This window comes from Peromyscus maniculatus, chromosome 10, assembly GCF_049852395.1.
Source record: "Peromyscus maniculatus bairdii isolate BWxNUB_F1_BW_parent chromosome 10, HU_Pman_BW_mat_3.1, whole genome shotgun sequence".
NCBI classification, from domain to species: Eukaryota; Metazoa; Chordata; class Mammalia; order Rodentia; family Cricetidae; genus Peromyscus; species Peromyscus maniculatus.
In genome coordinates this window covers 60,583,441-60,607,195 of record NC_134861.1, presented here as the reverse complement: position 1 = coordinate 60,607,195, position 23,755 = coordinate 60,583,441, and the positions used below count along the sequence as shown (strand labels likewise).

General features: G+C 44.0%; 1 protein-coding gene across 2 annotated transcripts in view; it reads right to left on the bottom strand.

The window, feature by feature from the left end:
* Positions 1-5,736: 5,736 nt before the first annotated feature.
* The window catches only part of Klhl5 (kelch like family member 5), a 68,888-nt gene continuing 50,869 nt past the window's right edge, over positions 5,737-23,755 (bottom strand). For both annotated transcript variants that reach the window (XM_015993439.3, XM_006974600.4), the window contains exons 6-11: positions 21,852-22,038; positions 16,570-16,794; positions 13,233-13,395; positions 11,290-11,502; positions 9,453-9,624; positions 5,737-7,064 (exon numbers count right to left, since the gene is read on the bottom strand). In XM_015993439.3, coding sequence (XP_015848925.1) covers positions 7,008-7,064; positions 9,453-9,624; positions 11,290-11,502; positions 13,233-13,395; positions 16,570-16,794; positions 21,852-22,038 — 1,017 coding nt within the window. In that variant the 3' untranslated portion in view covers positions 5,737-7,007. The remainder of the gene's footprint in view (positions 7,065-9,452; positions 9,625-11,289; positions 11,503-13,232; positions 13,396-16,569; positions 16,795-21,851; positions 22,039-23,755) is intronic.

Below are 23,755 nucleotides of genomic sequence, written 5' to 3'. Positions count from 1 at the left end.
GAGGGGGGAGGGGGGAGCTGTTTACTGGCTTGCTTCCCCTGGCTTGCTCAGCCCACCTTCTTACAGAACCCAGGACCAGCAGCCCAGGGATGACATCACCCACCATGGGCCGGGCCCTCCCCCACTGGTCACCAAATGAGAAGATGCCTTACAGCTGATCTCGAGGAGGCATTTCCTCAGCTGAGGCTCCTTCCCCCATGACTCTAGCGTGTGTCACGCTGACACACAAACCCAGCAGCACAGAGTCCTACTGACTGGAGAGTTTCTGAGGCAAAGGGTCTCTGTGGGATGAATTCCTCCCCTGTATCCTCCGTAGCTTTGCCACCGAGTTTCTGACACTGAATCGCGTAAGTAGGTCAGCCTCGCCAAACCTGTTATCCGGCGTTTTTCTCCCTGACACTCTCGCACGGCACAGCTATTCTTGTCGCTGCCCAGAGACAGCTCTCTCTCTCTCTGCAGGGCAGCTTCTCCCTAACCTCATCACTCCGGCTGCCCCGGAGCAAGGACGTGGGGTCCACCAACCCGACTCCATCCACACCGTTGCTGAACTCAGCTCATCATATAGTTACAAAACCGTGTAACCTTAAAGAGAGCCATTTACAAATTTTAGTTGAGGTCTTAATTTCAAACAGTTCCTTAGTTGAATCACACACACCCCACCCCAGAGACAGGGTTTCTCTGTGTAGCCTTGGCTGTCCTGGAACTTGCTCTGTAGACCAGGCTACCCTTGAACACAGAGTTCCAGCTGCCTCTGCCTCTGGCTCTTAGTTGAATTTTTTTTTAAGATTTATTTATTTATTTATTATGTATACATATGTATTATGTGTTCTGCCTGTATGTATGCCTGCAGGCCAGAAGAAGGCACCAGATCTCATTACAGATGGTTGTGAGCCACCATGTGGTTGCTGGGAATTGAACTCAGGACCTCTGGAAGAGCAGCAGCCAGTGCTCTTAACCTCTGAGCCATCTCTCCGGCCCCTTAGTTGAATTCTTAATGCCACCTTTTTCACTGTCTTAAAAAGTGGCATTTAGCAGCTGGAGATGGCACAGTTGGTACAGTGCTTGCTATGTAAGCATGAGGACCTGAGTTCGAATCCCCAGGACCTACAAGAAAAGCCAGGCACAGCAGCCAGCTGAGAAGGAGGTGGAGGCAGGAGGGTCCCCAGAGCTTGCTGGCCAGACAATCTAGACAAATGGCTGAGCTCAAGGTTCAGTGAAAGACGACTATGGAGAATGATTGAGGAAGACATCAGCCTTCAGCCTCTGGCCTCTGTGCATGCATGGGTGCATGGGTGTACCTGCACACACACACACACACACACACACACACACACACACACACACACGCACGCACGCACGCACGCACGCACGCACGCACTCACTCACTCACGAATGCACGCACGCACCCACGCACACACCCACGCAGACACACACATGCACATTACTGCTCTCACACAGAGCGGTAATAGATCTCTGCTGAGTAGAGTTTATCCAAAACGAGAAATACTAAACCACCGGACCTGCTTTTGGGCAGTGAACTGAGAGTAACTGCTTCGTGTCAGAACTGAGTAGCCTGCATGTTACGTTTTGGACACAAACTTATTCTAACAAGTAATACTAACACAATAATATAAAAACCATTTAAAACAACACAACTATGGTTTAGTGTCCACAAAGCAAACCAATCAAATCAAAGTATGTTTTGATTTGATGTTTCCCACATGTCCCAGTCCAGGCTGGCCTCAAACTCAGAGGTTTGCTGGGCCGCATTCGTCCAGAGGAAGTTATCAACCTGGGGCCGGGGACAGAAGTGGGGGTCAAGTCGTCATGATGCCCCCAATCAACTTCTACCTCATTCTCTTCTTGGACTAAAGAGCTAAAGAACCTTTCTTCCTGTCAGAGTTCTAAAATTCACTTATTTAAAAACTACATTTAAAAAATCCTCTTTGGGATGCTTATAAATCCAGAATTTTAATCCTAGTAATGTGTTTTGTTATGACATTTCAAAAAATATATAGTGTCTTTAATAAAGTCATTTATCTATCTATCATCTATCTATCTATCTATCTATCTATCTATCTATCTATCTATCTATCTATCTATCTATCTAATTGCTATATCAGACAGTCTCATAGTATAACCCTGGCTGTCCTAGAACTCACTAATCAGACCAGGCTTGTCTTGAACTCACAGATCCTGGGCCTCTTGAGTGCTAGGGTTAATGGCATATATGCCTGGCTCTGTAATAAAGCTTTTTAAGAACTGTGGTAAGACGTGGATAAAGTTTACCACCAGTGACACTTGGTACCGTCACCACTGTGAAACAATCACCAGAAAGTAGTTCCAGATCTGTTATCCCCAAAGGGATAACTTACTCATGAAGTGTCTGCATCCCACTGTCCCTCAGTCTCTGACCACGTACAGTTTGCTTTCTGTATGCTTTTGTCTATCTCAGACATTTCATCCACCGCACAGCCTCTGTGTCTGGCATCTTTCACTTAGCGCACGGTGCCAGGGTTCATCTGAGATGTAGCGCGTGCATCAGCACTCTATTTCTCTATGGCTGAATACGTCCCCTTGTATGCTCGAACAGTGTTCATCCAGCCACCACCTCGGGGACATACACTTGGGCCATTTCCACCTTCCGGTTGTTACGCTTACTGCTGCTGCGAGTACTTCTGTGTGCACGTTTTTGTTTGGACAGGTTTTCAGTTTTTTGGTGTACAGCCAGGATCGAGATTGCTAGGTGCACACAGCAGGTAGCGCGGCAAGCTGCCGCAGCTGCACCATTTAACATGTCCTCCGTGTCCTCTCCAACGCCCACTGTCTGCTTTTAGAATTAGTCATTCTAGAGGGGGTGAAGCCCTATCCCACTGCGCTGTGGATTTGCATAATGACCAGTGGTGGTAAGCGTCTTCTTAGGTGCTTGTCCTTTGTATCGCTTTCTTGGAAAGGTCTACTTACGTCCTTTGCACATTTCTGATTGGATCGCCTTTTTGGTATTGAACGTCTGAATTCCTTTTATAGTCTGAATTATAGACCCTTACCAGATATATAATTTGCAACTATTTTCTTCTATCCTGAGTTGTCTTTTCACTTTGTGTGTGTGTGTAATTCTGGGCATGTCTGAGCTGGGCACTGGGTGTTTTTCTCTCTGCCCTACTGCCTTGAGACAGGGCCTCTCACCTGACCGGAAGCTGGCTTTGTGCTCGGCTCATGGGCCAGCGAACTCCTGGGATCTGCTCCCTAGTTGTGTGCAGGTCTAGACTTAACTTTACAGGCTCCATCCTAGGGAAAAGGCCACCATCTCAGATCACCCGCTGTACTCAGTTCTAGGAAGGACCTCAGGAATATGCCATGATAATTCGAAGGGATACAGAGCCGTATCCTCCTGCAGACATCCTGTCTGCTGTTTATACAGGAAAGTTTAACAAGATCCTGTCTGTGGTTTATGGCCCTTGAAGATATCTAGATAATCCTGCTGAAAAGTCCAGAGGGTTATAGCTCCCTGCCCAAAGTCTATCCCAATGGTTTCAAAATGTGGTTTTGCACCCAAAGTCTGGACCAAGAGTTTAAAAAAAATCACCTTGCCCCTTCTGCCCAATCCCAAGTTGCCAGTTCCCGGCTTGTGATTTTTCCCTATAAAAACCCTCTACACCTGGGCTCGTGGCCGCCGCCACATTTCCTTCCATCTGTTGTACGGTGGCCCAGGCTGAACCTGAAAAAAAGGACCCTTCTGTGCTTGCATTGGAAACTGGCCCCTTGGTGGTCTCTGGGGGTTTCATGAACCGGGTACAAGAGTTGCTGGGGTTACAGCCATGCCTGCTCAAGAAAACGTGGTTCCTGGGGACTCAAACTCAGGTCCTGAAGCACGTGAAGCAAATTTCACTCACCAAGCCGTCTCTCAAGCCCCTTCATTTTCCTTCCTTCCTCTCTTTTCTTAGGACAGGACAGTCTCACTACGTAGACTAGGTTGGCCTCCGACTCAGAGATGTGGCGCCTGCCTCTGTGTTGAGTTTAAAGGTGGGTACCTCCACGCCTGGCCTACCTTCACTCTCTTGATAGGTGAGTAGGTCTGTGATGTCCAGTTGATTTTTATTGCTTGTGGTTTTAGTGTCCTATCCAGGAAACAGTACTTAAGTCCAAGGTCACCAAGGGTATATCTGCCTCCTTCTCCGTATTGTGGCTTTAATTCCTAGATTTAGATTTTTGATCCACTTTGTATTAACTTTGCGGACAGTCTGAAGGGCCGAACTCTATTCTTTCCATGTGGACATTTTTCCTAAATGGTTTGGCATCCTTGCCGGAAATCAGTGAGTCTAACGCACTTTCCAAAGTTACTCCCCGACTTTTTATTCCATCCTGTTGAACTGCGTGTTTACTTATGTATAACACTGGTTTGCTTAATGTAGCTTTGCAAAAAAGGAAAAAAAAAAAAAAAAAAAAAAAAAGAAATCGGCGGGAATTCTGAGTCCCCCCCACACACCCCCATTACTAAAGATGCTTGTTTTATTGGTCCTTTTGGGCCTTATGGTTCCATGTGCATTTTAGGATTAACTGCCTCAATCCAGCAAGAAATTCATTTGGGGTCTTGTAGGGAGTGCACCAGCTCTGTCCACACGGTGGCGAGGCTGGTGTCCTCTCAACACGCTTTCCCACCTGTGAGCACAAGATGCCTTTCGGGTATTTACATCCTCTCTATTTCAGGAACGTCTGGACCATCTTCATGTGCCACCTCCTCCGTAAACAGATTTCAAGGGTTTCATTTTCCCCGCGTTATAAATGGCCTTGCTTCTTTAATCTTTAATCACTTTTCTTTGCTCGTATAACAGAAATAATAACTGGCCTTCAGAGATCTTACACACAGCAACATTTCTGAAACTTTAGTTAGCTAGGCTGGTTTTTTGGTATGGTTTCCTTAGTCTTTTTAAAATGTAGGGATTATATTGTCTGTTAAGACAGTTTTACTTTTTTAAAATCTGAATTCTCCATTTCTTTCTTTTTCTAATTTCTCTGGCTAGAACTCTAGTTCAGTGTCGGCCAGCACTCAGAAGAGACATTTTCTTGACCCTAGGGGCGAAGGTTTCATTCTCTCATTGTGTTGTTAGCTGGGGGTTTCCAGAAAAGCCTTTTAAGGGAAAGCTCTGCTTCCTAACAATTTTTTTTTAAACCATGAAAGGTATTTAAAGTATTAAATACTTTAAAAATAAATTAAAACAATCACCTCCCCCCTTCTACTCTGTAGAAGATGACATTGCTTTTCTTAAGAATTTCTTTGATTACTGACTTGAGCTCTTTACTTGTTATAGATCTGCACAGATTTTTTTCACTTCTTCAGTCAGTTTTTATAATTTGTATGTAACTAGGAATTTATCCATCTTGTCTAGGTTATATAACTTTTTGGAATTAATGCTTATTTTAATATATTTGTTTACAGTTCACTCAAGGTATGGTGTAATTCAATATTCAGACATTTGAAATGTTATACTTTACACATTTACTTTCCTAAAGCAAAATGTATACACAATTCTATGAGTGTTTTAAGCAAACTGTTCCTTAAATATTAAGGAACTGGCTGGGCTTGGAGGTGCACGCCTTTAATCCCAGCACTCAGGAGGTAGAGGCAGAGGATCTCTGTGAGTTCAGGGCCAACTTGGTTCAAATAGTGAGTTCTAGGCCAGCCAGGGCTGCACAATGAGACCCTGTCTCAAAGAATAAAAACAAAAAACAAAGTCAGTTCAATAAAAAGGGACTGTGTTTCACTTTTTAAAGAAAGCAACTAAAATAAGGCTATCCTAATATAAAATAAGAATATATTAATCATAACATACTTTGAAAGATGGGGCTTCAGTTTACATCCATATTATATTAAGGTAATGACTTCTACCTTAAAGGAAATTTCATACAATATTACTGCCCAGGGCATTTTACAAACAATAAACAATTCACTGAGACTATTAACATTCATGTATGTAATTAGAGTTTACAAATGTACAAAATTTTGAGTAACAAACACTTTCAACTGATTTTTTAAATAGTCAATTAGCACATTTCCCCCCTCCCCCAATTTTTGGATTACAAAGTAGCACAATGGGCCCCTAACGCAGTGGGTCTAAAGGTGAGAAACAGACGGCAGCAGACAGAATGGAAGAGCTGCCGAACAGCCGCATCAGTATCAAAAGGACAGACCCAAACAATCTTCTGTAGTAGAAAAGAAAAGAAACCCACGTCATCAAACACTGGTTAGTTAGGTGGAAGAGCATTAGAGATTCTATAGCATTTGTCTGCTCTACATAAACTTGCATATCTTTCTGTAAAGCATCCTGCTTTAATTTCAGTCATAGTCCATCGCACACAGCTCTTGGTGGGTCTAGATGGAATGGAATGGCTATTTCAGTAGGACCTAGAGATCCTACCAAGCTTTTATTTGGTCAGTCTTATTTTTAATGCGTTAAGTGTTTTCGTTTATTCTCGGGTTAAATCAATTTTAGTAATATAACTCACAACTAGAGCATATTTAATATCATTGTACCTGAAAAAACTAGACAGCATAGTCTTTAGTATATCATTAAAATAGTGGTTTGATTAAACAATAGAAAGTATGGAAGCTCATGTATGACAAATTTATAAAGTATTATTTTAGAGGTTTATATGTTTGTATGGTAATAACTCTGGATGATGTGAATAAAATGTGCCTGACTAAAAATAGATGAAATTCCCAGTTAGTGATGGATTGTTCTGGGGCAGTGCACTTGTCTTCATACTGCATATCAATAAGGTATGATCCCAGTCCAGCAGCATAGCTTTAATTTACTAAGCGATGAAGTATATCTCATCCTGGTCCATCCATTCCTTCCTCCATTGTTCCAACATCTTCATTTTGAAATGAGGCACTTTGTGCCCAGGAATGTGGCATTGCATGTTCACTAAAAATGAATCCACTGGTAGGACTGCCCTTATGTTAATAAAGGAAGAGGGCACCATCACTTAGAGAGCAAAGCATGAAGTCATATCTTCACAGTCACAACACATGCTCCAGCTCTTCCTAGACACAGTGGAGCAACCTGAAAAAGAAACAAGACACAGGTGTTGGACAGACACAGGTGTTGGATGGAGCCTCTAAGTGTCCAGTGTAAAAGGTGAGTGACATGATAACCAGACAGTCAGTCGGTTTAGACAACATTTTAAATACAATGCAACCATTTCCTGCTTTGGGACAAGACTGGCAGTGGGATAGACAGTGGCTGTAGACTTTGTGATCCTGTTTCAGCCCTGCTATAAATGTCTTTTTTATCCATTTGTTAACATACCAAAACAAAAGCAGTTCTTTTTCAGGTACTACAAGCCTGAGCTCACAGTTTTAGGTGCTTAAAACTGCAAGAGAACTAGTATTATCTAAACAAGACAGCTATGTGGCTACAGATTACTGACTAACAGTAAAGACAAATGAGGTTTCTTCCTGCTTATGATTACATCTCTATTTCTCAAGGTTTGGGCTGTGCCCCACCTGTAACTTCAACCACAAAATGGTCCCAGAAAACAGCAACCATGCATTCGGTTCAGGAGGTTGTTATGATCATCTTGCAACTATGCCTCTGTTTCGAAGAGCTGTTATGACCAACTTGTTATGACCACCTTTCAACCCTGTCTTTGTTTCAGGAGGCTGCTGGGACTAGTTTGTTGTGCTTGTGTTCTTCATCTGTAGCTCTGCCTACCTGCCTGCCGAGGCCCCCACTTGGAAACCCCCTACTCTCAAACTGTAAAAACCCTTCTCTTATCTATGTCCACAGCTGATGTCTTGAACTCCACCTTAGGGAGAGACAGCCCATGTACACAAATGAAAAAGCTTGCTTTAATTAATTTGGCCATGATTTGGGCTGTTGGTCTTTCTCCTGGCCTTTGTGGGGTTAACACTTACCTTTTATACCTTCCACTGAGTCCTTTCATTTACTGAAGTCATATAATAGAACCTCTTATTCTATGCTATCTTTTTTTTTAAACTTAAGCTCCCTTTTTATACTCTTACTGTCCCCTGTCCCCAAGTTGCTGTGTGGTTAATCTTCATCGTTAATTTTACTGTATTTGAGAATCACATAGGAAACACCTCTGCACATGTCTGTGAGGGCATTTCCAGAGACTTAATTTAGGAGGGAAGACCCACCCTGAATGTGGGGGGGCTCGTTCCATAGGTTTGGGTCCTAGACTGAATTAAAAGGAGAAAGGATGGAACACTGTGGTGCTTTGAATAAGAATGGCTCCTCATGTCTTTGCATGCACGATTCCCAGTTTGGAAACTGTTAGGAGGCGTGGTCTTGTTGGAGCAGGTGTGGCCTTATTGGAATGGGTGTGGTCTTGGAGGATGTATGTCACTAGGAGTGGCCTTTGAGGTTTCAAAAGCCCACACCAGCCCCCCCCCATCTCTCCTGCCTATAGATCAGGATGTAAAGCTCTCAGCTCCAGAGTCTTGCCTATCTGTATGCTGCCATGCTCCCTGCCATGATGATAATAGACTAGCCCTCTGAAACTGTAAGTCCCCAGGTAAATGCTTTATTTTGTAAGTATTGCTGTGGACATGGTATCTCTTCACAGCAATAGAGCACTGACTAAAATATGCATCAGTATTTATTGCTCTATACTTCCTGATTGCCTCTACAATGTGACCAGCGGCTTAATGCTTCTGACACCATGCTTTTCCCAAAGGATGGGGCTTCTCCAGAATGAGATATGGTTAGGGAGCAGTCTCTTGTTAATAAGCTCGCCACACTGAGTTTCTAACTTGGTAACATAATTTAGGTTTGCCATGTTTATTAGATCATAACCAGAAATTTAACATGCTTCCAAAATATTGAGTATTTAAAAATTATTACTCATGTATGGGTAAACTGTTCAAATATTTCTGACTACTAGCCTTGCTTATTTCTACGATATTCTCTTCCCTTTAGTACAGCCCTCCTGCAATCCTGTCAGCTCTACCACTGCTAGAACATTTCTTCAATGAATGGTAGTTCATAATAATGTATCTGAATATTAATTTGTACTTCAAAGGAATTTGGATTTTGTTATAAAATCAGACACTGCCTCATTTTTTCATATGTAGTCAAGAGGCAACTTTATTTCATTAAAAAAGATTGCTTTGTTTTTATTTTACATGTATGAGTATTTTCCTGCATGTATGTATATATACCGTGTGTGCAGTTCCCACAGAATCCAGAAGAGGGCATCAGATCCCCTGGAACTGGAGTTAGAGGATGTTGTGAACCTCCTTTCAAGGGCTGGGAATCAAACTTGGGTCCTCTGCAAGAGCAACAGATGCTCTTAACAGCTGAGTCATCTCTCCAGCCCCTAGATTTGTGGGATACATGTCAACGTTGGATGAAGTCGAGAGGGTCTTATCAAAAGAGTTGTTTTCGCACCATGAGAGAAGTGAGATAATGAACAATGAAATGGCATACCTGGGTCCATTCATTTGTCTGGGGATCGTAAGCCTCCACGATGTTCAGGTAGGTCTGTCCATCATAACCCCCGACAGCATACAGCTTGTCACCAAGTAAACAGACCCCCACTGCATCTCTGCTAATGCTCATGGATGCCACTGCAGTCCACATGTCTGTTTTGGGATCATATCTGGAAGAAAGTTTTACAACTGGAGCTGACATTGCTCTTGAAATGTTTTGTATAAAAACGTTTGTCTATCTTCTGCCTTATCTGTGATATAAATATGTTGAACACATTTTAAAGAAAAAGATCAGTATTTTCCTAAAAACTTCTGACTTATGGTGCTGTAGATTCATTTAGTAGACACAGAACACTTAGGAACTCAACATGAATATAATGGTAAAACTGCTTCAAGGCTTCGGTGTCCCTTTTGAAAATGTGGGCAAAGCAATGTATTAAGCTCTGTGCAAGATGACTTCTAACCTCAATTACGGTAGCTGTCCACCGTTTTGGTCTTCTCATTCTTTTCAACTAGAACTCTTCAGTGACATCATTTAAAGGGTAGATACTTCATGCTAACATGCCATATTGCTTCTCATGTTTCTGGTGTCAACACCCATCTTTTCCTTGGTGGAACAAATCACATAATAGACTCCTGGATCATTATATGTAATGAGAAGAGCTGGAATTACCTTCTTTCCACTACAGATGAGATGCAGCTGTAACTTACCTGCCTTCCACATCAACACCAGGTCTGCTTGCTATCTGAGACTGTTTGGTAGTACCCACCAGCCTGGACTCTAAGTCTGGCCGGTCCTCTTGGCATTTACAGTTACTAAGTAAATAATTCTAACCTTAAAAAAGTGGGTCCGCTTGCCCTTTCTGGCACTCACTGATTTCATATTCTTCTTTAAAACTTATTTATTTATACTTGGGTATTTGTCTGCACGTATGTCTACACACCAGAAGAGGACATTGGATCGCAAGGGGTACAGTTATAGACAGTTATGAACTGCCATGTGGTTGCTGGGAACTGAACTCAGGACCTCTGGAAGAGAAGTCAGTGCTCTTAGCCACTGAGCCACTCATATTCCTCTTTAAAATCTAAAATTGTTACAAATGCTCCAGCTCTCTGTGTAACCCTCTCCATGCGGTCTGTCCCATCCTGGTACTTTCCTACCACCCTGCTCTCTGGCCACACAGCTGCCCCTCACTTCCCATGGGAACCATATTCTTTTCTGTTGGAGTGTTCACACACGAGTCTAGTGTTCTTCCTCTAAAATGCACTCAATTCTCTCTTGTCCTTAAACTAAATGCAAAATATTATATGAAGAGCCAAGCTGCCACCCACAGCTTCACTGCAGGTAGGTTCTCTACCTGACCTAAAGCCGAGTTTCATGGATGCCTTGGTTAAACCTTTAAGACTTATATGAGCTTTACATTTTATCATTTTCTACTGTTTTATTGTCCATCAAAATGGGCCAGATATGTCCCTTTCCTTTCCACTTCTTATGTGGCTTCCAGCCCCTAACTCATTCTTTCTGAGATTCATCAAACTCCTTTACTTTTCTGGAAAGATAGAGTCCAGTACAAAACAGCTGCTCAATAAACGCTTATCTCAGTGGATGCATTATGTGCTCAACCCCAAGGTAATATGTGAGGAGACAAGAATCCAAATAGGCAGTTGGGAGGCAGGTGGAGAGATAGCCAGAGCAGAGGATCCAGAGTTCACAGAACTGCATAGAGACCATACAGCACCGGGTGGATGCTCAGCATAGAATTATTACTTTGTCTGGAAGTGTGAGAAACTTAATTCTTTCTGCTTTTTCTTAGTTTTTCTTCATGGGAAATTACCTCTCCACGCAGTCTGAAAGTCTGGAAGTCAAGTTGGATGTGGGAGCATCGTGTCCTCCAATAGCGTAGAGAAGTCCGTTCCAGGTTGTTACTCCTACACCACCTCGCCTTTTTGACATCTGGGCACACGGTGTCCATTTATTAGTGTGAGGATCAAAGCATTCTACTGACTTGAGACAAGAACTCCCATCACGACCACCAACTGCGTAAAGTCTGCAAAAGAACAAATGAAACAACAAATCGGAAAGAGTGCTGGGGTCGGACTCACACAGAAAGGCTATTCCGACCACAGAAAGGCTATTCCGACCACAGAAAGGCTATTCCGACCACAGAAAGGCTATTCCGACGACAGTTCACTGAACTTGAGGTGCCACTGGTGATGCGGCAGGCTGAAGCTGTGCTACATTAAGAAAGAAGATATATGCCAGGCGTGGTGGCGCACGCCTTTAATCTCAGCATGTGGGAGGCAGAGGCAAATGGATCTCTGTGAGTTTGAGGCCAGTCTGATCTACAAAACGAGTTCCAGGACAGCCAGGGCTGTTACACAGAGAAACTCTGTCTCAGAAAAACAAAAACAAGAACAAAAAGCAAGCAAGGAAGAAAGAAAAGAAAGAAAGAAGATATGCTACCAATTAGATGATATCCATCTAAAAAATGATTTCTCTGCCCACGAGGCACTTAACAACCATAACACAAAGGATTTAACAAATGAGTCCTGAGGAAATAAGAGCTTAGGCATACAGGACAATATTTGTTAATATTTTCTATTTTTTTTCCCTTTGGTTTTTTGAGCCAGGGTCTCTCGCTCTAGTCTTGGCTGGCCTAGAACCCATTACGCAGACCAAACCTGCTTCAGCTTCAAAGTTGCCTCAAACTCCGAGTTCCGCCTCTGCCTCCTGAGTGCTGGAGCTAAGGATGTACGCCACTCCGGCCATCGTCTTCCTTTTCTTACATCCCAACTCCACGAGTGTCTGTGCGGTCTGTTTTACCCTCCCTCCTCCATCTTTCTGTAAGTGAGAGCGCAAAGCAACTAGACAAAGACGTGAATTACAAGCCATCAGGGATTTGTCTTATGGTGGAAGACTGGGTTAAAAGGGTTTGTATTCAGTCGTCACATAACAGAGAACTGTGAGAGCTGTATAACTGTTTATTTACAGCAGACAAAGGGGAAGCAAACACCTTTTCTTAGAGCCATTCTGGGGTCACCAGTCTTCCGAGGTAAGAAAGAAGAGGCACAAGAGGAAGATAATGCAGTGAAAATGATGGAGAGAGGTTTTTAGGGGGGCACTGAGTGATCACAGTATTTTAATTCGTAAATTTATGTATCCATCTTTCCATTTTTCGTATCTGCGGCTAGGCACATTTGTGTGCGTGTGTACGTGGGCACCCAGGTTTGTGGGTACTCATGTGTGCACGTGGAGCCTGAGGGTGATATCAAGTATCCTCCTCCTCCATTGCTCCTCACCTTATCCGCCCAGGCAGGTCTCTCAATCAAACCCAGAGCTCCTGGATATGGCCAGCCTTGCCTGGCAGCTTGCTGTGATGATGCCGTCTCTGCCTTTCCAGGCTGGAATGACAGGTGGGCTGCAATGCCCCTCTGTACTTGTATGGGTTTTAGGGACCCAACTCTGGTCCTCACGCTTATTCAGCAAACATTTTAACTACAAACATCTCCCCAACTCACTGTAGTACTTTAAAGGTATTTAAACCACCAGATTGCCGCTGTACAATTCAATAGTGGATATTTTCATAAAATGTATTCACTCCCAACTAGAAATGCGTGGTCCCTGAACATTAGATGAAGCTCAGCTTAGCATCGAACTATTAGGGCTGTCATGGACAGAAGTTACTGGAAAGGTTTTGCTAGCTCGCTCAAAGTACTCCTCTGTGCAATAACGAACGTGCTTACTGTGACTGAACTAGAACTTCAGATAGCTCCTTACTTTCCACTCAGCACGGCCACACCGACTGTGCTCCTCGGGGTGGACATAGTGGCCACGAAATTCCACTGGCGAGCCTGAGGGTCCCAGCGCTCCACCGTATTCAGGTAGCTCCAGCCGTCATGCCCACCAACTGCGTACATGGGGCCTTCCAATACAGCCACGCCTGCAAGTGGACAGGAGAGAGGGAGGGCTTGAGGTGTGTCCAAAACTCGTGTTTTAATTACGTTTAATTAAAACGTAAGTGCAAGGAATCGGAAACATGCAAACGTGACCGATCACAAACTTAGGCTACAGCTGTATTGCTTAGGCTATACAAACAGGGCTTCTCCTGGGCAGATGGGGCTCTAAATTTCTTTTCCTGAAATTTAGACAGTATTTTGGGGTGCAATAGTGGAAAGTTATTTTAAGACCCTGCCAGATTGGCACACACTGCCGTTATTAGAACATTCTTCAATACTCAGTGCTTTTGTTCTTTCCCCTTGAGTACTTCAGATCCTAGGTTTTCCTGGAGCTGTTCGATACCACAGCCTATTGGTGTCACCATCAGCGAAGAGAGTCAGAGCATTTGTTCATTCATTCAGCAAACGCCTCTAAGTCTCCACTAAGTTCTAGGCAGCCCCTAGGACATAGAGGAAAGGGCTGTGCCCCCTGTGGATCAGTACCCTGTTTGAACCAGGAGACAGATATGACATATGCATCGGGTATGTGCCGATTTAAACAATGGCGCAATGAAAGCCGGGTTAGCGAGAGCCAAGGAGACCTGTATGATGAGATGACACACGAGCAGAAGCATGGATGAACCAGAAGACCGTGTACAGGGGAAGAGGTGCGGCATGGTAACAGTGTGTGGAAGGTCTGAGGGGTGCAGAATGTGGCTGGGGTACCCCAGTCATCTATCTGGCTGAGCAGGTAACTGAAGGGAGAAGACAGAAGATGAGGGAGTCAGAAAGGATGCTTCCGACCGTATCCCTTATAAGGACTTTAGATCTTGTTTTGAATGTGTGGAGAGTCCGGTGGGGATTTCTTGTTTGCCTGTCCTTGTGTTTTGAGAGAGGGTCTCATTATGTAAATTAGGCTGCTGTCAAACTGGTGATTTACCCAAAATTAGAACTGTTTCTTTCCCTGTGGTGGTGGTGGTGGGATATACAAATCAGTTACAATGACCCTGGAGTTTATGGTAAGTCTAATTTTACAGGTTTCATTCATTATTGAAATATATTTTCTAGGATGGAGGTATACCTCAGTTTTAGGATGCTTACCCTAGCATGTACACATCCCTGTGTTTGATTACCAGAATGGTGGGTGGTTTATTTTTGAACCAGGCTTTCTCTGTGCAGCCTTGACTGTCCTGGAACTTGTTATGTAGACCAGGCTGGCCTCGAACTCACAGAGATCCGCCTGCCTCTGCCTCCCGAGTGCTGGGATTATGGGATTAAAGGCGTACGCCACCACTGCCTGGTTGGAATAGTGGCTTCATAACGAGGACCTGTGTTGGGATAAAAGCTCATTTTGTGGAGCCCCTGGCCCTCTGATATTTTCCTGAACCTCCCAGCATGCAATCTCTATTCCCAGACAGTGTTCATTTCTGGGTGCTAGCTTTGGGCACAGCCTTTCCATCTATTTTTTATTAGGCCCTATCAGATTCTTTATGGTAGCCATTTCAAACCTTTTCCAAGCTGTAATAAGGTGAAAATATGGCCGCAGACTCTGACTTTATGATTTTCACAGCATTGCCCTGCACCTCCTCTTAGAAAGAGTGGGAGTCTGGACTTGACCATGGCCTCTTTTGGCCAGAGAGACGTTAGTAAACTTGGTGAAAGCAGAGGTGTGGGAACCTGCACCGGGGCTCACCTTCCCTCACTGCTGTGGATACCTTGTGATGCTGCCACAGACATGCAGACGAGACCATCCTACACCATCCGTCCCGCACAGATCGATGAAAACCAACAGAGACTATCCAAAGCGCCGGAGCCCATCCATACCAGTCAGAGCCACACTGACCGGCTGAGTCATAAGCCCAGGACCTGTATCAATTCACCTCTGCTTTAGGCTTCTGCGTTTGAGCCAGATGTGGCAGTACAGGCCTGCAGTTTCAGCGCTGGGGAGGTGGAGGCAGGAGGATGAGTAATGTGAGGCTAGCCTCAGCTACATAGTGAATTCGAGGCCAGCCTGGACTCAATGAGACCCTGTCTCAAAACAAAACGAAACCACAACAAAAAGCTTCTACGCTCTGGAGTGGCCTGTTGTGCAGCAAAAGCTGGTGATGCATGCGCACATCAAACCCCAGTGTCATGTCTGCGTCCCTCCGCCCTTAGCTAATAATTCTTTCTCGTTTCACTAGAGAAGACAGCGTTCCCCAAATCCGCTTGTCCTGTTCATGCACCATCAGTTCCTGCAGGATAAAGAATGTGCCTTGCTTTCTTTTCATTGCCGGAGCTAGTTCTGTGGCAGCCCCGACCCTGGTGCTCCGGAGTTATAAACTGAGAACAGTACAACCTACGTGATCTAGACTCAACCTGCTTTCACGGCTTCTCACCCATCTTCTGTAATGACCTATCAAATTATCGCAGGGGTTTCAGGCCTTTTCCAGACCGCGATAAGTTGACATGGCCAGAAGCTCTTTTTCCTAGTGTGACCCTGCAGACCCCGTGAATCGACAGAACACAGGATGTACACTCTAGGCAACATCGTCTGCTCAGTGAGCTATCTGACAGCAGAGGGGATGGAGAGATGGTTCAGCAGTTAGGAACACTGGCTGTTCTTCTAGAGGCCTGGGGTTTAATTCCCAGGACCCATATGGCAGCTCACAACCATTTAGAACTCGAGTTCCTGGGGGTCTGCCCCCCTGCACTGCATATAAATGGTGTATATATATATAAAAAACCCATAAAAATTAGACACATAAAAAATAGAATAAAATGTCTGTACTATGTTCAATTTTGGTGTGTGTGTGTATGAATTCACTCACTTCTGCTTAAAAACTACAATATATATTATTATGTTTTTCATATGCATATGGAACTAAAAACCGCTAGTTTTAATGAGTATTTTAACTAGGTTACATAATATCAACTGCTAACACAAAGCACAAATGTAAGAGCAGGGCTTGTCAGCACATCATGCTTTGCTAGCTCCCTTAGACCCCGTGATTTCTGCTGTACCAGTTGTTGCCACGTTTATGTAAGTGCTTGTGCTCGGGTTTCTGCTTCTCAGGTATGAGGGATGCTTGGCAACGGGTGCCGTCTGAGCCCACCAGGTCTTCTGCCTGGTACAGGGGGTGAAAATGCGGCGGCGGCAGCCTGGCTTTCTAAGTGGGCCGGTCTGCAGATACACTCACCAAGCCCGTGCCTGTGCGTGGACATGGGCGGCATCACACTCCAGGTTTTCGTCTTGGGGTTGTAGCACTCGACAGTGTTCAGGGTCTTCAGTCCGTCACGCCCTCCGACCACGTACAGCTTGTCGTCCAACACGGCGACCCCGAACTGCAGCCTCCTCCCATTCATGTTTGCCACGGGAGTCCACATGTTGGTACGGAGGTCATACTTCTCAATGCTCGTCGCTCCTTAACAGTAACAAAGAGAGTGATGTGACAACAAGCCCCACTGTATGTGACACACACAGAGGCAGGCTTTCATCTTCCGTGGGTGGGGTCAGTGTATGTTCGTGTGTGCGCACACACACATGCTTGTGCACATGTGTGAGTGTGAGTCAGAGGTTGATGTGTGGTGTCTTCCTCTGTCACTCACAGCCTTGTTCGGCTGGAGGTGGCTCACTGAACCTGGGACCCACTGTTTTGGTTAGATTAGGTTGACCTGTCTCTGCCTCTCCAGCCCTGGGATTACACATGTGTGCCAGCTCTGCCTGTGGCTTCTGGGGGATCCGAACTCAGGTCCTCATGCTTGCAAGGAGAAGTACTTTACCAATAGGGCCATCTCCCTAGCCCCAAAGCATGCAGGTTTTTATTAGTATCCATAGCAACACCCCAGCAGTATGGCCCTGCTTGCCCCCATGACCTTTCCGATTATTCTCCCAGGCACACTCCTGTATTAAAAGGTCCAACAGGAAAGGCTCTCTGTTCAAGGAGGCCGAGAAGACACTCAGAAGTGGGAGGAAATACAGGGAGCTTAGCATCAGGGAAGCCAGAGATACTAAGTTTACAGCAGCTGGTTCCACGAACAGGATCAAATGCGCCAAAGGAACAAGGAAAAGGTAGAAGGCCCAGGGCTCAGCTGCATGGAGGTCACGAGGACGTCCGGGAGCCTCCCTTGTTTGGGTGGCCGATGTGGGGAGGAAATGCAGGCCAGGAGCTCCACAGAGGATGATTCTGAGAAGTCTGGCCGCTGTGAGGACAGGGATTCCTAGGCAGATGGAGGAGGGCTTTGGGTCCCTGTTGATCTGGGACTGTGGGGTTGGTTCATGGACGTAATGGGAAGGGTCTAGTTGAGAGGAAGGGAGCTGATGAGGAGGAAGCAGTTACTATGTGACGTTCTGAGGAAGGAGGAAAGACCAGTAACAACAGAACGGGCACGCGTGGGCCTGACTCCCATACAAGGGAGGGGCACCATGCCCAGCAAGGAGGAAGGACAAGGGTCATTTGGGAACTGGACTGTGGGATGTGAAGGGAGTTACTGCCCATAGGGTTAACCTCTGGAAAATTCCAGAACTCTTTGGTTCTCTTCAAGATGTGGGGCCAGTGGAGATTTAGGAAAACAAATAAAAGAAAACATTACCCTTCTAAAAACAAACAAACAAAACAACCGACTCCCAATCATTTAGAGCTTGAGTCCTTTCTCTCTTGAAGTTGCTAATTTAACAGCCAGCTCTGGCCTTAGAAAGGACCCCCACCGCAGTGAACACTTACTCCACGGGTTGTAGCATTAGACCATCAGAGCCACTATTGCCGACGACCTCCCCGAACCAGAAACGGTTTTGTTCTACACATGGGCACTATATTTTCTTATAGTTACTGTTTGCCCTATACAATTCTGGGTTATTTGAGATTGACACAAAGTCCCTTTCCATTTTTGTATTCTTTTTCTTTCTTTCTTTCTTTTTTTTTTTTTTTTTTGGCTTTTTGAGACAGAGTTTCTCTGTATAGCCCTGGCTATTCTGGAACTCGCTCTGTAGACCAGGCTGGCCCTCGAACTCATAGAGATCCCCCTGCCTCTGCCTCCCAAGTGCTGGGATTAAAGGCGTGTGTCACTGCAGCATTTTTGTGGTTTTACACTACCAAACAGAATGCCTTCTAAATACTAGCTGGTTAAAAATATATTTGCATAATCTTTCTTTGTAACACTTGGCAATAATTATATTTTATTCATATACTTAAATTATGAATATGCATAAATTATTAAGATTATATGCACTTGATTATTTATTCCTACTATGAACTTAAAATCTTCCATCAAATAAGTCAAAATAAAATAAAAATTGCCTTCTATCAAATAAAAATCTTTCTTCATTGATGAATTTTCAACCTACTTTTTCCTCTTGAATCTTAAGTCTTCTTTTAGACCTAGTTTATGAAGTAGTAGGATTTTGTTATAAACTGGAAACTCAAATTTTAAACATCTAAAAATAATCAAATACATATCTTTATGCTGTGGGATGGTCTGTATGTCAAATTGCTCTGATTGGTCAATAAATAAAACACTGATTGGCCAGTGGCCAGGCAGGAAGTAGGTGGGACAAGGAGAGGAGAATTCTGGGAAGCGGAAGGTTGAGGCAGAGAGACACTGCCAGCTGCTGCCATGACCAGCAACATGTAAAGAGGTCGGTAAGCCACCAGCCACGTGGCAAGGTATAGATTTATGGAAATGGACTAATTTAAGCTATAAGCACAGTTAGCAAGAAGCCTGCCACGGCCATACAGGTTGTAAGCAATATAAGTCTCTGTGTTTACTTGGTTGGGTCTGAGCGGCTGTGGGACTGGCAGGTGACAAAGAGTTGTCCTGACTGTGGGCAAGGCAGGAAAACTCTAGCTACTTCTTTAAGCTTGTTGTGGTGACTAGAGAGCTGGAAAGAGCACAGGCTGCTCTTCCAGAGGACCTGGGTTCAATTCCTAGCGCCCACATGGTGGCTCATAGCTGTCTGTAACTTCAGTTCAAGGGTGGGGATGGGGGTGGGAGGATCTATTGCCCTCTTCTGGCTTCCATAGGCACTGCATGCATATGGTGCACAGCTGTACACAGCATGCAAAACACCCCATACATATAAAATAAATTAAAAAAAATTGTGTATGTGTGTGTGTGTGTGTGTGTGTGTGTGTGTGTATTTATGTGTGTGTATTTATGTGTACTGAACCCAGGACCTTACATGTGTTGATCAAACACTCTATCACTGATCTATACCCTCCTGGCTCAGTATAGACCTTACAGTCTTTCATCCACGAACCTAAAGTAAAGCAGCAATCTGGCATACAGTTCATGATTTTATATTCCTTAAAGTTACCACACACAGGAGAAATATTAAAACGTGATGAGTGCACCAAGAGCTTTAGTCATATAAGTAATTCAAGAGATGACAAAAGAATTTGACAAATACTTAGGGGTACTGTCTACCTGCAAAGTATTATTCCAGGTTCTATATATTAGTATGAATTTTAATATGAATATTAATATGGATGTATTAATGAGCAAAATCCCCATGCTTTTCTACTTACTGGGGGTAGGAAGAGGTAAAGAGACCATAAATAAATGTATCAGATACTGTGAAGAAATGTAATGCAGAGTAATGAGATTAAGGGGGAAAAGGTGGGGAAGGGTCTGAAAGCGGCAGGCAAGAGGCTGCTACCAAGAGCCATGGGAAGCCTCCGCGGCAAGCTGACATGTGAGAGGCTGTCTATCAGAGGGAAGAGATGGGAACGTCTCACATAGCATCCTTGGTGTGTAGAACTATGCTCTGGCATGTTAGACGAGCAAGTTGGCCAGTGGGGTTGGAACAGGGGTGAGAGAAGGACCATGAGGAGCCAAGACTGAGAAGTAGATAGAAGTCAGAGAGCATTTACCAGGGGCTGCTGAAACCAGCTCCAGGAATATGGGCAGATATGGAGGAGCTTCCAAATACACAGCAAGTTCCCATTAGCAACAGTTGTTGCCAGCATGGTCCAAAGATTTGCCAGCCACCTTAACCAAGGTTCCCAAATGTTTGTGTTTAGCTTTCTTTTGTATGTATGTATGTATGTATGTATGTATGTACGGATTTTTTTCTCAATTGTTTAAGAGTAAATCATAGAAATGATGACCCTGGAGCCCTAAATATTTCTTTGGAACAAGAAATTCTCTTTAAAAAACTACAATACAACCATCAACACCTGGAAATTAACATTTACAGTGCTATTATTTAGCATTTTGTCTTCAGTCTCAATCATGACCTCTGTGGCAAAACAAAACAACAACAAAACCAAGACAAAATATTAGAATAGTTGATATTTTTTCTCTATGTTCCCATAATCTGGAATCAAGTTGGATCTTTTGCTTTAGTTTTTTTTTTAAATTATGTATATGTGTGTATGTGTGTCTCTTTGTGTGTGCACATGCACACTTGTGTAGGTGCCTTGGGAGGCCAGACGGTTTCAGATGCCCTGAAGCTTGAGTTCCAGGTTCTTGGGAGCCATCTGATGTGGGTGCTGGGAATAAACCCTGGTTCTCTGCAGTGGCACTGACTGCTTCTTAACTGTGGCATCATCTTGCTGGCCTCTGAACTCTGGATTTGGAAGTGTATTTTATGGCATTGGCATGTTTTAATACCACAGACAGACAAGCTACTCTGTAGGCCCCATTTTGGACCTGCGTTCTCCCCATGATTCAGGTGATGCTTTTGGCTGCTGACTTCTGGAGAGTGGTCCCATCAGACCACTCGCTGTTTGCTCTCAGCACTGGCAACATGAGCTTTGGTCCCTTGGATAAGTGTTATGTGTCAGTCCTCAGTATTTGTTAAGACATCATTTTATCTTTTGTAACAACTAAGCTGGGAGATAAATGCTCCAAAATCTGAAATTCTGAAATGTTTTGAGTATTATGTCTTCTCCAAGAATTTCTGAATTTCAGATTAGAGATGTTGTATTTTGGTGGTTGCCAAATGGATAATCTTTCTTTCCTTCTCTGAGTGCTTGCATGAGCGTGCTTGTGTGTGTGTGTGTGTGTGTGTGTGTGTGTGTGTGTATGTGCGCGCGCTCCCGCAGGATTGAACCAGTGCATCATGCATGTGAAGTGAGTGTTCTCACTGAGTTAGATTCCTCGCCCACACTAAATACTTGTTCCTAATCCTGTCTTTTTTTTTTTTTTCTACATCAGCTGGCGCTCCACTGAAAGAAATCGCTTTCCTTTCTTTCTTTGGGTCACCGTGAACTTGTGGAGACTTGGATTTTACATTATCTTCATTTACTACAGTTACTTAGTTGGATGCTCAAATGACTTTTGACGCAATGGAATCTCCCAACAAGATGTTTTCTTTATCTTTTGACCTGCCCCTACTATTCCTTGGATACGTTCTGGCACTAGAACTGTTCTCCAGGCTCATCTTTTCCTGTCCTTGTCCTGCACCAGCCTGAACCAACAGGGCCTCTTGGCAGTATTACATATTACCCTCTGTTCCTCTAGATCAAAGACTGTCCAGTACCTTTTGTTGAATCCATTCCTCCAACTGCAAATAACGTTCCCACAGTCGACTTCCGAGGCTTTGTCCGAGGACTCTGCAACATGGGTCGTCTCTCAGGTAATAAGTGATACTTCATTGCTTCCATAATGAGCTTCTGACACTCTATGTCATCCCGAAAAAGTGCATTGTTTTCCATGTCTGCCAGGAACTAGAGAAGAACAGGGTGTACGTACAACAAAGACATATACGATACACTTCTTAGTTCACTGCTCTGTTCTATTGATCTGCTTATCCCTAGGATTTGATTTTAGTTTTGAGACAGGGTCTTACTATGTGGCCCTGGTTGGCCTGGAATTCATGGTCTAGACCAGGCTAGTCTTGAACTCCTGATTCTCCTGTCTCAGCCTCTCATGTATTGAAATTATAGGCAGGGGTCACCATGCCGGCTTATTAGTGCCTCTGCCTCCTGAGTGCAGGGATTAAAGGTGTGCATCACCCTCCTCCCCACACTGTTCGTGTTGTTTCTGAGGCAGGAACTCACATAGACTGGCCTTGAACTCCTGGTCCTCCTGCCTCAGCCTTCCAGGTGCTGAGACTTTAGGCAGGAGCTGCCACAACCAGATTATTAATGCCGTAACAGCACGTCCTGAAATCTGGTATTTTCAGTCTCCCCTCATCAAGTTTGATGGTTTTCTTAGCTAGCTGGGGTTTAGTTTTCCATGTCAATTTAAGAGTCATCTAGTTCTTTTTTTATTATCTTGGTTCTTATTTTAGGGTGAACTGCACCAAGATTCTTCTATTAATTAGGGAAAATATATATTTTATATTAGATCTTTCTGTTCAAGAGGCCCTTGCACTTGTATGATTTTCTTTACTGCCTTTGCCTTCATTTTATTAAATTTAATCTTCATATGTAATTATTTTGATTACCAGTTTACTCTATTAAGCTTTAATTTTTTATGTTTTGCTGGAGAAGAAAAAAAATCTACTGGTTAATATAACTTGTATTTAGCCTGGTACTTGACCACACTCACTAAGCTCTAGCTGTTATACATCCACTCATCACTGAACAGGAATAGTTTGGCATCTTTTTCTGGATGGACACTAGTGATTTCAGTTTATGGGTTTATCACACTGTCCAAACCTTCAATGTAACGGTAAATAATTGGGTAAAATGGAGCCTCTCTGCTCTGGCTGGCGTTCAGGCGGTATTAGCGTTTTCCTGTTTCAGACTGTAGATGCCATAGCGTTGTGAGGTCCATTTTTATTTAGGCTGTGTCCTTGTCTCCCTACTGCAGTGTTTCAAATTAAGAACTGTTACCAATTATTCCTCAAATATCTTTCACATATCTATTGATAAGATCACATAATTGATAAGATCACATAAAAGAAAGAATAATTTTTCTTTTAGGCTAGTGATGTAATGATTTCCTGACAGATTCCCTGATAATTGTCCTTTTGCTGTTGTTCTTGGAAAAACTTTCCCTGGCCACAGTGTATTACCCTTTAAAACATCGTGGAACCCTAGTCCATCAATTAGCCTGGAGGGCAGAGGGGACACATCGTACTTAATCCAATTAGCTGACCTTTAGTAAATGCAGCAAGTGGACAGGTCTGGTGCATGTCTTTCAGCTCAGGTAGATCCCTGAGCCCCGGTCCTGTGAACGACCACGCCCACCCGCCTGCCACCTCCTGTCTCAAACAATCATCTATCCACGCAGATTTGCCTTGTCTGCCTACGTCACGGAAACAAACTCATACATGCCCTCCATGTCTTGCTTCTTTTATTCAGCACATTCTTTAGGCTTGACCATGTTGTAGCACGTATCAGTTTTGCTTCTTTGCTGCTGAATAATAGTCTACTGACTGGCTCGCTTTCACTCTACCCATCCAGCAACTGATGGTTGTCTCCGGTATGAAGTGAT